The following is a 16,326-nucleotide window of genomic DNA, read 5'->3' as shown; positions in this document are numbered from 1 at the left end:
CAATTTTAAATATGTGCTAAAGGAACTAAAGGGAAAACAGGAGAAAAAGTGAAACGGATTAGTTAGCATGTAAGAGATAGCTATCAGTTTCATTTAACTGATCAGGCGTTTGCAGTTAGTACTTATTATTTGAAGTTCCAACTATCTTATTTCTTCTATAATTTTAGACATGGAATTCTTGATGAGTGGCTACACATAATTACGTGAAATGTCATAAGTCCATGAATCTGCACTGCGCAGTTAAATTTCGCTACCGAACAAATAACTACTATCCAAAGATAGTCAACAATGAAGAACTAAGCTTGGTGGTTTAGGAGAGAGACTATATATTTATTACGAAAGCTGTTAATGGTAATAGCCAATACTTTGCAAAACGCACTGAACCTACTTGACTAGAGCCTGTAAGCTTTTTGTCAAAATACATTTGAAACGTATCCCGATATATGGTGAATTGTTAGATTCGCGGACTCCCGGAGCGATCCTAGCACGACGGCCTCATAATGAACGGACGCTAGAACAGCTCTGGATACCTCATCGAACTCAATCTAGCAGTATGCAGCTTGGTATCTTCTTTCGTTTTTCTTCATTGAGCTCTTCATTCAGAGAGGACGGCGTTTGTTAAATATTCTGATATACCAATACATATATATATCACGAATACAGGACTAATAAGGGAATATGATGGGCACACCGTTACAGCTATCTAATAATGTTCTGGGCCACGCTCGCAGTACGTGCCATGGCGTTAAATAACGCCTTGCCTTAGCCTCAAGAGGTCGTATTGCTTTCCAGATACCACTCGTGGACTATGCTGAGAGGAGTTCCGAGACAGGAATCGGTGCACGATGCTTTTTTTCTGATCCTTCAAACATGTAGGACTCTTTCCGCCTTTTTTGCTAGATAATATGCAGAGACTCTTTTCTGTTACCCAGTAATGTTCAGTATCGTATCGAACCTACTTCGAACCACAGTATCAATTAGACCCGACAACCTGCACAAGGTCCAAACGAATTAACAGATTCATTTTTCAGCGCAATGGCCAATTAATTCAAAGTACGTCATCTAATGTTCCACACTTTTTTTAAAAGGTGCTAATGGCTTTTTATGCTAAAGCTCACTAATTCAGCCTTCGGGCTAAAACGGCAGCGCTCAACAAAGTAAAGAAAAAGTGAAGCTATTAAGCAAACAGGATCATCCTAACCGAAGAGTATCTTTGGATCAAAGTCTGTATCAATCGATCAATCGATGTAGCTGAAGCCAATAGCACGGCAAATTTCGGGGTCGTGACGTTTTAATGTTTGGATGTAAAAAGGAAAAAGGTTACGATGGAGGTCCGTTTTGAATGACCACAGGTTGCTCAGGTAATACATCTAATCGTTTTTAGCGCGTCTTTATTTGTGGAAGATGCAATTGAACAAGAAAAATAAAAGAATCATCGGGCAAAAAAGCGCAATATAATATAAATTATCTGCGTTATAGTCAGACAGGGGCCGAAAGCCAAGCATCTGTGAAGATTATAGCAGTGCACATAAAATTTCTATTGTATTTATATCACTCACGGTGGCAAATGAGTTTTGGTAGCAAGAATATCATAGGTTGCCTCCATCATAAAAACGAATTAAGGCATAGTCAGGACTCTTCACCGCTTTACTGCGGCGGTCGTTAGGGACAAGAATGTCATTTGTGATGTGAGCCGTGACCGACGCAACAGCCTTACGTCTTGTGAGCGATTCTTTCTCGTAGATGTTGCGACAACTACAAATAGCGTGAGATGAGAGACGCTCCTACGTTTCATGAAGATTTCTAATGCGCGAGCAAGAGGGATCTTAAATTACGAGGTTAGGTATAACGAGCCCGACAGCTAAGAGACATGTCCAATCATATCTTTCGCTTTTTGCTTCATTCCCGGCCCTTCTACGTTACTTTTTTGAATCGCCGGTGGCGTTTGTATTGTATCGAGCTGTTGAGGCTACGCAGGTTATTGAGCTTTCGAATTTTCTGTCTTCTTGCTCCTATTCATCTTCGACGATCTTTACCCTTCGTTTTTGGACTAGCGCCGCTACTACCGCGGCCAACTAGATGCATTGACAACAACATCTGCCCTCTCTGATCTTTTTTCAATGCTTTTCTGTTCCCCGTTTCTCCCAGACGATCCCGACGCATACCCGCTTTCTTCGACTGTGTGTGAAAAAAAGTATGCGCGAATCTCACTATTTACGATAGTCTCCGCGATGGTAAGAATGTAGGGCTGGAAGAAGTATAAAGAAGGTCATGTTGGCGATCATTATGGTAGAGAAAACGCGACAAAGACCAAAGATAGCAACGGCAGTGATGAGGGTGAAAGAGGTGCAGGGACCTGGTGCTGGAAAGTGCAGCTAACGCGCAGCCCGTGCCAGTGCAACGACAGAAGTATGGCCAGCGGCAGCATAAGAAAGTTTCGCAGTACATCAGTTACTAACACCCTGTTCTCGTCCTTCGCCCTTCTGTCTGTCTGTCTGACGCTTTGCTGCCGATGCCTTTTTTTAGTGCTCTCTCATAGTCGATATTTTGTTCCGGGCTCCTCCCGCTTGCCCTCGCATCCTCACTGATTATATCTACTTGAGTCTGTTTACCTACGAGCGATGCGGTATTATATTTTGACATATAAGCCTGAAAGCAGTGAACGCACCGGCAGTAGCACGCAGAATTACGTAGTATGCCGAAGGTAACCGCTTTCTCTAAATTGGTTCTTTCGACTCGGTGGGACGAGACACGTCTGGGTGAACCATCAAACAGATGAGGCACTAGGGAGTCGGGCAACTTCCCCGCTTCACAACAACTTATCCAAAATGTAAACCGCCCGCGAGCTGTCTTGCCCGCCGCTGGTCTGATATGTAAATGCGTGTGTAAACGAAACTGAAATCTAAAGCATTGAAACCAATTCGTGTTCCGTGCTGGGGATGCAGTATATGAAAAAGTATTTGGATGTTAGTAGCGTTTATGTGTGTACCACTGCAAATTGTTATAGGGAAATTAACGGTGAAGATCCGTGACGGATCATGGATGACAAAATAACGAAATCGTTACGGCGCAACTACTCCCCTTAGCATCTAACTAGTTACCATGGTGACGGAATGCGCTGAAGTGAGCATCGGGTCGTACAGCGCATTTTGGGCCTAGTGATTATCAGGCGTATGTAAAGTAACGGCTCGTGTGGCTTACCTGGCCAACTAGGGAAACTAGTTGCGTAAAATAAGGTAGCGTGCATGACAATGGCAAGTTAGCATAATATTTGCCCGTTATAGTCCCTTTCTATTCCAGCAGCAGCGGTAGTCATTTTCATAGATTTTTCTCTTAAATAGAAGAACAGCTGTTTCCCCAAAGACTTTATATATATATATATATATCTTGTGTAATAAGTCGATGGGTTTCTAGCTGATAGCGTTCCCGTAGACAACGACGCTTTCAAATCGTTCTTATGTCTGTACGATTTACACTGGAAGCAGCCATCTTCAGCTACAAGTGATTCTTAAAGTTACTTTACGCGCCGCTAGTGGTCAGTTGTAGCACTACCTGTCTTAGATGAAATTTGTCACATTAGTTAGCAGAGGAACTATACTCAGCAGGCGATATCATGATCCTAATTCTAATAATTTTTGTGAACAGATTACGGGTGTTTGATTGCAGCTCGTTTTCAAGAAATTTTTTTAATGATAGCAGCCGTTTTAAAGGTATGCTCTCCAGCAATCCGTCAACATGATATTTGCATTACATAAACCAAAGCCAAGAGCGATTATGGCCCTACAGTCGATATGCGCGTAGGAGTATCTTCATATGCTTATTCCACAATAGCGGCTGCTGCGTATGGGGTCGGCTGATGATGCCGTCTCGATAGCGAATACGGTAGTAAATAGATAATCACCGTTTCACACAAACCGACTGCATCGGAAATCGGTAAAGCGGGGCTTTCAAATTTTATATTGATGGGACAATGATGAAGGGTCTTCGTTCTTCACCTGCGTATATTTCTCATTGCCAATATAGAACATGGGTTAAAGAAATTATCTAGGCTCAAGGTCCGATGAAACTCAAAATAAAGCTGTCGGCAGCTGACCCCGATCTATTTTTGATTTGTATGTTAGCTAAAACAAAACACCGGGGAAAACCCGTCGAGGTAAATTGGTCGTGCCGCATCATTCACAACACCGTCACTCGAAGTTAGATACAAATCGTGATTCGTATTGAAGATTCTGAGAATCTTCAGTAGCTTGAGCCTGTCGACAGGTAACGCGTCAAAGTAGTTAATGGACCAGTAAAATTTCGCTTTGATATTTGAAACATATTGTGGTAAGCAATTTGGCTATTAAATGCAAGCGAGAAACAACGGCTGGCTTTTGATTTTTATACCGGTACACTTTTTAATAGCAGTGTTACGTTTATATTATTGAATCATGTTGCTTTACAACAGGAAATAATATCTGTATAGTGCAAGCTGATTCGTTCGACACGCGACTTGCGCACCATTTGTCATGGTTACCGATAGTCTCCCTGTACCGGTAGCCGGCAAGCAAACATTAGATGACCTGGTGGCGGCCTACGACAACAGGCATGTACTGATAAACCTGTACATAAATCTGTAACACATTACACGCACGCTGATTATCTCTAGCATTGACTATCGTATCGATGGCTAGAGCAAGCTCTACTCGATTTAATAGATTCGTTCTTTTTACGGTATGCTTTTCTTACTAACGTAGGACACGTCCCTTTAAAAATGTCCGCTCGTCGAGTAACTCCTATGGGATCATGTAGTATTATTTCTGTCGCAGTAGATGTTCTGATCACAGCAAAAAACAGCGGCCTAGCTTGCTTAAATTAAACGTAACTTTTTATTTTCAAGTCCCTTCAGCATAAATAGATATTTATCATCTAGCACTGAACTGTATTATTTACAAAATTAAAGAAGATCGAGATACCACTTAGATAATAAATATAGGCGAATTTCTACAGAGGAAATTTCACGACAGTGAATCGTTGCTATGATTTCAAAATAACATCATATGGGGTCTATACTTACCCCAAATATGTACTGTTCGCCGTAGGCTGCACACTGAGAACCTGACGATTTAAAGAGGTTCTATGGAAAAACGAGATCGACTAGAAACAATTTATGTATATATATATATATATAGAACTATTATTCTCTAACTTTGTATTTATATATAGATCCTCGGAGCAGAAACCTATGTCGCTTTACTTGTCGTTATGATAGCGTACCGTTGTGGGTTCATGTTGCGATGCCATCGCCTCTTACAAGAACCCTTACAGACTGTCAATGCCCCTCGGAACTTAAACGGACTCATCTGAATCTTGACATAATGTACACCTGATTGCGGCAAACTTCTTCTGTCCTTTAAGGTCCCGTCGCGAAGCAGAATTTCGGCCACAGCCTTTCCTTAGCGGCCGTACATATGCAGCATAAAAATTATGTCCACATTACCATATTTCAGGGGTAGCTGTGGCATCAGGACATTTTGAAGCTGTGCCACGACCTTGGTCCAGTTTTTCGTGATAATTGTGTCATAGTAACATATGTTATCAGTTATCGCTGGCCTACTGTTCCCGCTCCGTGATCCATATACCTGATTCGTCTTTGGTCAATCGCGGTTGGGTTAAATTTGGTCAGACAGAAACGTTACTTACCACCTCTAGCCATCTAATTTGACTAGCGTGCAGGCGTTGCCTATTGAACACTGCTTATGGTCTGGCGGCGGCGGCGGCGGCGGCGTTGTTCATTGGTGATGTTCCTATTCATTCATCTGCTGACGTTCATTGTCAAATCTACCCCTTCACATTTTTCAGCATTAGAAGCGCATGTTAATGAGCGCGCACTGTTGATTAACAACTTATGCCTGATGATTACTGAATTCGATGTGCCCCCTGAGCTGAACAGGGCTGAATCTTACGTGCATGTGCGCGTGTTGTATGCATGGATGTATATATAAATATATATACACTCTTTGAACGTATAATGTTCAGCTAAGTATTCGTTTGTATCAATTAATTTCCCTATTAAGCTGTATTACTACGCTTTGTGTTTGTTTTTCTGTTCACACACTGGACGTCTGTTCCTGGTCCGAGCCAACGGATTCACTCGCCGAGCGGGCGAAGTCCATTTTAGCGTAATGAAGTAGCCGGCTGCGTTCGTCGTCATTGAGGTACTCCGATGATGAACAGCCGTCGGTTGAGGGCCGTTTCAATAACAGGTGCGACCTCACGACACCGCCTTCCAGCTGCGCCTCTACGCGGACCGCTCGCTCGGCCTCCTTGTCCTTATCGATGCGCTGCTGTTGCAACTGTAACTGCAACTCTTGCTGCTGCGATAAGAGTGGATGCAGCTGCTGCTGGAGGAGCATGTGCTGTTGTTTATCAATGGCGGTGTTGTCTCCAGGTGATTCATCGTCGTCGCTTCGTCCGCGATCGCGCTCCTCGGACGTCACGGATTCGTCGTTGTAGTAGGTGGAACACGTAACCACGCCGTCCTCTACATCAAGATACACCTGCAAAGGTGCCCGATAGCAAAAGTGAGGCGGATAAATGAATGTCTTGTCTAGCAGATTTTGAAATGTCCTCATTGTAGTTACTGTGTCGTGTTTAAACAAGCAATTGACAATTTGTGTTCTGTGTCACCTTTACCAAAAGAGATAAAAGGGATAACTACGCTCATATTTTGAACAATTACAAAAAAAAAAGTATGCCGTAAGTAAATTTTGCGTTTCTTTCTTCTGGGGGCCACCTTTCGAGCGACTGTGCAAACCGTGGATCTTTATCTTCTACATCCAAAGGTGTCGGTCCGTCCCTACATACTATATTGGAGGATCCACTACTTATTATTGTTATATGACTTAAAAACGTAATTTGTTCTATTGCATATAAAAGCAACTGTTTGCCAACGTCAACCGATCTTACTGTTTATGGCTGTGTAGCAACTGCGGGTTAGAATATAACAATAGTGAAAATGAACATTTTTTTAAAAAACTTACTTGACCCATTAAGCTTTCTAGTAAAGTGTATGAAAAGAGATATAGCATACACCATATTTGTCTGTTTACTTGCTCACAGCTGCTGTTTGATGGAAAAGTAATTCTAACCATGTGCACGTAGAGATAAATAGACAGAGCCTTTAAAGGCCTTGTTAAAATAGGCCAACCAAGCATTGTCGGTCGAGACGAACCCAAACCGTAGCCTAAGCTTGTACAGCTTCCTCTTTCCGAATAAATGCATAAGCTTAAGTTTCTTTGAATGTTATAAACTATGTCACCATAGCAACCTATCAGAAATGTTTTAGGCATATTTGTGCAGATTTTTAAAGAACGTAAAACCTCATAGTCACAGGAAGATTATGCATGACATGCTTGATTCTCCGACGAAATCAATTTTTGATTATTTTTCTCATATGACTAAATTTTACCTGTTTTCAATCACCCTCAATAAGGCCAGCTGTCATTTAATAAAAAAAAAAAAGTTTTCTTTCTTCGTAGAAGAGCTAGGCGGCTATAAAGGATTAAACAATGTTTTCAATGGCCTAAATCCTTTCACTACCATTTCAAAGTTTACTTTTGGTTCTAGAAAAAGCTGATCATGATCGTTTTTCTCCATCTATGGGGTTCTTACCGTCCGCCTTAAGCTTCAGATATTAAAGATCCGCTTAACATTTTTAGGAGGACTAATAGGAAAACTTAATTTCTCTATCATTTTCACTCTAATTTGTATTGGGGCATTAAAAGCGAGGGTGTATTCGGTGTATTACCTATTTGCTTATCGGAAGACCGTGTTTGCGTTGAGGGAAGTGCAGCCTTATTGCGACAGACAAATAATTATGAAACGTCTTCGACGAAAGCAAATCTGAATAGTTTTCTGAGTAGCCGCAGAAGAATGAGGGAGGAATAAGGCTTCGTTAAAGCTAGATACCTGAACTCCACGTGTCCGATATAAGTAAAGATAATATACAAATATATCGTTTTCGAGTTCGTTTCTATACAATTGCTTGGCGACTCGTAGTCCGGTTGCTGCATTGGAACGCCTTAGTCTTTTTATTTAAAGCTCAAGCTGGTACTATCGTGATACCTGCATTCTGCGTGTTTGCACGAGCTGTACGTAGTAAAATTAAAATGCCGATGATAAAATAAGCAGATACTGACTGTTGTATCCTGGAGCAGACGATCGAATTTCTGGGCGAGCACTTTGAAGGATGGTCGCTCGTTCGGATCAGTTTTCCAACAGTCTCTCATTAGGCCGTACCTGCAGGTCAAATGTGAATGTGTTTTGAAAAGAAGTAGCGGCGTGAGTTAAAAGCTGATGCAGATACGAAGTGATAAAACCTAATTAGACACTAACTCAATTGAGATGCTACCATTGTCTACAACAAGAAAAGATCATTAGGATACTTGCAATTGACTCGAGCAATGCTTGGGCTGAAACATTCGGTAGCCTTCCTTCAGAAGTTGACAAAGGAGTTCCCCGTTGATACCGGGATAGGGCGTAGCGCCCAGAGTGACGATTTCCCACAGCACAACACCGAAAGACCATCTGTCATAATATTCAAGAACAAATACATTAAATAGAAAAACATTAACAAAATACACCAAAATAAACGCGTGTTTCGTAGCTTCTTCCTGCCTAAAGTTATTATTTTTATAAAAAATCGTTGAAATTATAGAAACAACAGTTTTCCGACTCGATCGTGCTGTGATTGTGCCAGATACACAGTTTGGCATTAAGACACGTTGCTCGCAATTTTCATTAATTATTATTATTATAATTATTAATTAATTGATTAATCATTAAAATGCTTTGAGATGCATTGAGGAAAGGTTGCAAGCATTCCTGATTGTCTAGAATCGCTTGGCGAAACACAGAGACGGATGGGGTCCAACGCAATCATAATAGAAGTGGTACGTGCGTCTAAAATCACCGTAATATGCACCATCTCGTACTTTATTTTATTTTTATTTAGAATTTAGAAACAGGAATTCTTGTTGCATACATTTTATAGTATTTAACAGAAGAAACGGGGTATCGTAAGCCGAGGTAAGTATATTGTACCTTAGGCTTTAGACGTCCCTACATAAAAGGGTGGTCCCCATTATGCCATATTATATGTATATAAGCTCTGTATGGGCACGGCGTAGTACTAATAACAAGCCCTCACGCTTCCATATATAATACTATGCGTGTGCTATAAGTTACGAGCTAAACAAAACAACAGCGGCAGCAACACTAGCGGGGTGGTCGCCGATTCATATTACCATCTCATACGTACACTGTATGTATGGCAAGACTGGAGGACTCATCAAAATCAGAAAAATTCACAACCCCATAAAAGTCATTGTCAAGAACTGTTGTTTCTGCCGCTGCCCCCACTATTGTTTTTGATATCGGCTGTCATAACAGTGAGGATGCTAGCCGTTGTCGCTGCCCCCGTTGGAGGTTGCGGTCCATGTATGACAGAATAGCAACGTCCCATTCTGATGAAACTCCACCCAGAATCCCGTTACACAAAATTACTATCATACAGAGAGAGAAACTTTCACGTAGGCCATGGTCTATATACGGATACGATGTATATTGGTAAACCGAAAACAACACACATTCACCTATCGTGTGAGAAAAATCGCAGAAAAGACAAAAGTCAGGAGAGAGGCAAACTTCAAATAACACGTATTAGCCGGTTACACGCACATAACCATAGTGGAGATTCAAATTGGTAACATCATTCTTAGGTTTAGTTCATCCAATGGATTTACTTGTTACGTGTATAGGAAGGACAACCTGACAAAGCATAGCAGACGTTTTCTAGCATTTTCAAACTTGTCTGTCTAAATTTTCATTTCTGACAGTAGTGAAATTCAGATCAAGTGAAACCCACTGTTTCTAATTTATTGGAGGCATCTGTGCATATTTAAGGTAAATATGGTTCACACATTGTCGACATTTCTAACCTTTTAAAAAAGCAAAAAAATACATACATCTTTAACATGCCCGCATAACTTAACCGTAATGTTTTCAGACAGTAGTGTCCTGTAGTCAAACAAACATTTTCGACGTTCCCATGGAATGTGGGTCGAAAATTCATAACTAACTTAGCCTAAGCTGGAAACTAAACCTCAAGTTCCTTGGGGGCAATTCATATTGATATGGTCGACATTATGCTATCTATACGAAGAGCCGTAAAAAGCCGTCGATTACCTGGTAAGTACTGCAATGGGTCATCGTTCTAATTTATCGCGCCGATGTGCGACTTGTGTGTTTTCTTATACTGAGAATATTATACACATTTTGCAAGTATTTGAAAAAAATAAATTCTATTCGTCCTATAAATGTGTCGACTGTAAGCATTTAGGCCACTAAAATACCTTTCTTCAAAAAGGACGAAATGAACCACAGATCTTATTGAATTTTATAAGGTATATGAGCTCGAGGCTGCCGAAAAGCTGGAGGCATTTAAAGGTGAGCTGCTTACGCCTTACACATCTCCAAAGAAAATTATTTGTTAAAAACATGTCTTATAGTAAGCTCTATTCGATACATACTGCCAAATAAAGTTACGGATATAGACAAACAGTTGTGTATGCTTTTTTGTTATTACAAATGATTATCACCTATAAATGCACTCAGTCAATCATCCTCGTTTACGTTGAAAGTCTGCTGGTGTCACACGCTTATACTGTTTGTTTGCTTGTGTATATGGTACTCCCTACAAGCTGAAACTTCTAAGCTTATCAGCTTTTGGTTGTACCTTAATTCGGTTAATGGCATGGCCTAGAAGTCGCGCTACATTTAAATGACTAAGGTGCATATACTCGTTAACATCGAAAGTGTGCCAGCAGCAACAAACTCATAGAGTTTGCTATCTTGTGAGGATTTACATTAGAAAGTCCTTAAGTTTGTCGATTTTGTTTGCCTACCGGCAAATACTCATTGCTGATTTAGTTTCCTGCCTGAAGGCTCTGAAGACACGCTTACTTATTATTGGCAATTAAAGTACGTGCTACACGTTAAGGAATAGTTATTTGCTTTCTTATAACTTTTTATAACTTATAACTTTACGATAAGGATAATCATCGATTTGAGAAAGTATGCTTCGTAAGTCATATTTAAGGAAGCTACTGATCCTCAAACGAATGTACGATTAAAACTGAGACCTACCTATAGCGGGCTCGAGTAGCACTAATATTGAAACAGAATATACTATACAGACATTAAATATGAGAAAAGACTATTTCGCCCACTCAGTCGCTAAGGGACGGAGCATCTACCTAAAAGTACACCTTTTCAACTTCAGAACTGAACTTTAAAAAGGCTTAAAATCCACTGATTTACATCACAATAACAAGAATACGTTCTTACTGCCAGGCTAGGGGTTCGGTTGAATGCTAAAATCCTTAACATCCACTTACACGTCGCTCTTGGTCGTGTAAATTTGATCCTCGAGCGACTCGAGGGCCATCCACTTGACAGGAACCTTTTGTCTGCTGCGCTTCAAGTACGTATCGCCTTCATACACATCCCGCGAGAGTCCGAAGTCCGAAATCTTGATCACATTGTCTGTTAGAAAGAGGTGACCGACGACAGCGAGAAAATTGGGCGGCGGGACAAATCGAGAGGTTGGGCGGTGGAAGCAGCGGCGGCGAGTAAAGCGTGTCAGGAAGAAAGAAGACGAAAGCACATCGTAATATCTCGACGCGTGTGTGGGCCGATCTTATCTGTGTACAAATTTCAATAAATGGATCTCGAAACCCAACCGACGATGCCGGCGTCATCTCTCTTGGCCATTCTACCTAACATAAATATTACAACATAATTTGAATTTATTTCGAATAGGCCGTTGGTGGCGTGCCTGAGTCCCAAGGGTACAAACCCCGTGCTAGCTAACTATATCGCACCAGATAGGATCACGTCAGAAGTGGGAGTCGGACACGATGACTTTGATGACGATACTTGTACTATACTCCAATCTGCTCCGATTGCGGGACCTTATTTGTCACTATGTTGATGGTCATATTTATAGATTCTGCGCCCTGACCTACGCCTAGGCCTTTCGCTGCCCTATGTAAGAAGAGAAAAGGCTAGATCATAAAGAAGTCTCGAAGAAAGGAAGAGGGGTTCGGTCGTTTCGTAGGATCATATGCAATAGCATATTGCTCATATCTTAGGCCAAATGACCTGCTCTAAGGTGGAAAGTGTCCAGCCTCGACTGTGGACTCCACTTTTCTGTGGATATCTTTTCGCTAGATGCAACCCGTAGTTACTGAACAACAAGGTAAGGCTACAACAGGATGAAGGTATTGGAAAAAAAACGTGAGGCGCAGACGCGAGCTAAGTATAGACCGCGCCAGTTGAACATGATTTAACAACTAGAGTAATACTGCCCATTACGAGGAAAGTACGAAAGTCTATGAAATAGCCTAGACGTACGTTTCTATTATTGCGTACGTCAGTTTTTTTTTTTTATAAAAACTTTGCAGCAATTATGAATCCCTATTCGTGTCGCGCAGATAAAGATGGCACTTTTATTTGAAACCGCTAAGCGATTTTAAAAAAATTCGTACTTTAATCAATGTATGTAGACGGCTGTACGCGTAAAGTTCTCTTTAGGTATTATAATAATATGTAACGGTTTTAATACCCAGCCAAAAATCTGTTCATCTAAATGGCTACCTTATTTATAAATAACTACATAGTGACTATTAACTGACCTCTGGCGACGAGGATGTTTCGTGTCGCGAGGTCCCTGTGGATTACTTTCATGTCTGACAGGTAGCCCATACCCCGAGCAATTTGCCACATAAACGAAATGAGCTGCTGCGTCGCCGGCAACTGAGTTCGAGGATCTTCCCCTAAATAGGTAGGATTCTGTACTGCGCGCAGATCTTCTATCGACGAGATGTTTCGGCACCGTCGAAGATACGACCGCAGAGAGCCGAGTTCGCAATATTCTACTATAACGTACAGCGGTCCATCTAAGTGAAACCAAAAAGAGGTAAAAAACAAAACACGAATTGTTGATTTACAAAATTATTATAGCGTGTTTACGTATTCGTATGTTGTGTTCACCGCTGCTTTCTATCAAGAGATGTATTGTTTTCAGGGGAATACTCACGAATCAGGTTCAAGCCAGTTGAAATAGTTATTATCTTCAAATGTTAAACAATTATGTCCCGCTAGCAATGGCATATGCTTATATAAACCTTCTATAAACTAAGACAGCCCTGATGTGAATAAAATTTACAGGATTTCAAATCTTTTTTTAACACATTCAAAGTCCCTTTTACACGAACCTTTTTTCATTCATTCTGCTAACTTTTCATAAACTCTGCGCCCGCGAGCAGAGGTAAGGCACAAGGTGAAATCCTTCATTCATTAACACAACGCCTCACGATGTGAGCTGTGTGATCGAAAATTACCGTTCTATTTTTAGCACAAATGGCATATGAAAATATATCGTGCTACACTCTCCGACCCAGGTGCAAGACTATAAACTATCATTTTAAGTTTTCCTTTTAAAAACTCTACATCGTAGGTTATTCAATTGGCGATTTTTGTACACCGTTTCGCCTCAATGTGATGATCAAAGCGAAGTCGGAATTATTTCATTTTAAACGGCTACGGCATTGTGTCCAGCCGGCACCCAAACTGCTGTCGAGAGTGAAAATGTAAGTAATTTCTGTTAATTTAGAACCCTATAAGCTGATTTTAGAAGATCTAAGATTAAAAGCAGTATGTATTCCATCACGAATGCTTCGACCGAAAACCTATGATAGACTTAAGTGTAAACTGCATTAAAGAAATGAAATGATGCAATTCTGATGACGCACACAAACAATACCTGATCTTCTAACTTACTCTTCAGCGTAGATAAAAGTTGAGCCTAAGAATATCTTCAACAGCTTTAAAGGAAGCACGGATTGCATATAACACTTAGCATACTCGTTCAAAAGTAGAAAAATGCCCAGCTTTGAAGTTATAGAAAAATCCTTTGGTAGCCAGTTGTCCATGGCTACACGTTTCCTAAGTGAGCACCCTTACACTTACTCAATAACTACTAAGAACTTCTGCTTATCTTCACGCGGCAATCTAAAGTATTTACATACTTTTTGTTTTTACAAACTTCTAGTAGCAAACTGAGATAAAAAGAAATAAATGAATATATAAAAACGAGTATTTCACATATTGACGTGACTGTAGTTCAGGGGCTTCGGCAAAATATTTGATGTACCGATGAGGATATCTGTGAAGTGCTACAATGCCCTCGATACTTGTGCAGTTCTCTATGTTATTACATAATCTTTCTCAGTTCTAGCACTTTCTTGTTTCTTACGCAGCGCAGTGTTTTGCAGGCTTACCTCGGCTAGTGCAAGCACCGAGAAGTTTGATAACGTTTACATGATCAACTTCCTTGAGGGTCTGCAACTCTTGTAGGAGATCCTGCGCATCCTGGGTAGATGCGTTATCCTTGAGCATCTTAACGGCTACCGTCGAGTAGCCGTCACGACCGGCAATGCTCCACGCTTGTGCACGCACCACCTTGCCAAATTCGCCTTCACCTAACAAGTTCTCGAAGAGAAGGTTGTCACGGCAGACCTCCCAGCGTACATCTACGCCAGTCATCTGTTACGGAGCCGGGGTGTTACAAATATGAAGCGCTAGGTTAGGTAAAGCGACGCTAAAGGCAAACTAAAATGAAGCAAGTAATAATTACAGTTATGTTGAATGAATTGAGTTAACCCGTAAATGGTGATGAATGAGCTCGCCAGCAGAACCTAAAAAACACCGCCTTTGTTGAAATCTTGCTAAAGTAAGCAACCGTAGTAGCCACACATGATGCAATTAGTGATTCGAACGAAGTTATATTGTTAGTATGTATTTTATCTATAGTCATTTGATGCACACACATAGGCATGTAACTTAGCATAGAATAGCGTATGCTGGACCTGAACTAAGAGTCTCGGGCTCGATTTTTTCTTAATAGAAACCAATTTGCCTAGTCAAAAATTACGTTTAATTCACAAGGGTAGCTTGTGTGAGCACTGCATGGAAAACACCATCCTGTACAGAGTCGCCACGAAATCGTGTATTCTATTGTGTAATGTGTGCGATACCAAAAAAGATGTTGAACGTTCCAACTATCTAGAAGAGTTTCGAAACAGAAGCTTCTCCATCCTAATCCATACAGCGGCGCAACGCAAATTACTTCAATAGAAATTTAAGGAAAGCTGGCTTGAACTACTCTACCAAATGGAGACTCTTAGGAAGATGCTAGTATCCATGTAACAGCTGGAACGGCTCTTCAGGAAAAGGTCAAGTTATTACAGGACCCGCAAATGCCCGCGATATTTAAAACGTTTGTTCCTGCTATTAGATTGTGGAAGTCAGCGCGGACCATAAATTTAATCGATTTTTTCATTTGGAAAAGATGTTCGCGTTCAAAGAAAATTTAAACACAGGTTTGTATTAGAGCTATATATATATATATATATATATATATACCCATGTCGAGCTTGCGCGTTAAATATTTGTTTAAATAACTTACCAGTGTAGCTAATGGTAATTATGTACTGATTCATAAGTGCCATCATCTTCGTGTGAACCGCGTATAGCAGTGAATGTTAACCTTGTGATTGGTATAGCATTGATTTCTTTAATTCTATATATCTTTCTCAGTTACTGCTTATTAAATGCTTTACTCTAACCATGAAATGAATGGTTTTGCCCTGCGTATGTAAGATAGAAGCAGTAAAATAAAAAAGTCTATAGTGCATGAATCTTTGAAGTCTCTCAATCAAAAGCAGCATTTTCATCATTTCAATGAATCAAACAGGGTAGGGGAAGCAAATTCGGCTATGAAAACATCGCGCTATTACCTCTCAATTAGAAATTCATTCGAACTAAAATTTGTCAATTTTCAAAATTTGTCTATTGTAATATTGAGGATTCCTTGTTTGCGATAATCTGTAATTTTAAAATTCTATTAATGTATTTCTGTTGGGCACCTTATTTTCTTCTCCTTCAAGCAGAGAACGATTAAATTAAATGGCTGTAACCACTCAACCAGTTAGACACACAGGTTTTGATGCAGTGACAGGTGGAGGCGCTTAAGCATGCTTGAAATAGGTCACTTAGATTAACCGAAAAATTTCAAGCCGTAATATATTGAAGATCTATGAGATCTCAAGCACGCGCTTGATATGGGTATGAACAGTGATCGCAGTTCTTTGATTTCCAGAATTAAGCTGCAACGGAACGGACCTACGGACCTGACCCCATTGCTATTTGTTACGTTCAAAC

General features: G+C 40.6%; 1 protein-coding gene across 4 annotated transcripts in view; it reads right to left on the bottom strand.

Annotated features, from left to right (window-relative positions):
• Positions 1 to 4,841: 4,841 nt before the first annotated feature.
• The window catches only part of LOC111249573 (proto-oncogene tyrosine-protein kinase receptor Ret-like), a 66,203-nt gene continuing 54,718 nt past the window's right edge, over positions 4,842 to 16,326 (bottom strand). For all 4 annotated transcript variants that reach the window (XM_022803590.2, XM_086984186.1, XM_086984190.1 and 1 more), the window contains 6 exons: positions 14,385 to 14,649; positions 12,738 to 13,001; positions 11,439 to 11,586; positions 8,431 to 8,568; positions 8,181 to 8,280; positions 4,842 to 6,539 (listed from right to left, as the gene is read on the bottom strand). In XM_022803590.2, coding sequence (XP_022659325.1) covers positions 6,090 to 6,539; positions 8,181 to 8,280; positions 8,431 to 8,568; positions 11,439 to 11,586; positions 12,738 to 13,001; positions 14,385 to 14,649 — 1,365 coding nt within the window. In that variant the 3' untranslated portion in view covers positions 4,842 to 6,089. The remainder of the gene's footprint in view (positions 6,540 to 8,180; positions 8,281 to 8,430; positions 8,569 to 11,438; positions 11,587 to 12,737; positions 13,002 to 14,384; positions 14,650 to 16,326) is intronic.

Source organism: Varroa destructor, unplaced genomic scaffold, assembly GCF_002443255.2.
Source record: "Varroa destructor unplaced genomic scaffold, Vdes_3.0 BEIS01000001.1, whole genome shotgun sequence".
Lineage (NCBI taxonomy): Eukaryota > Metazoa > Arthropoda > Arachnida > Mesostigmata > Varroidae > Varroa > Varroa destructor.
This window is presented reverse-complemented; position numbering and strand designations above follow the sequence as displayed.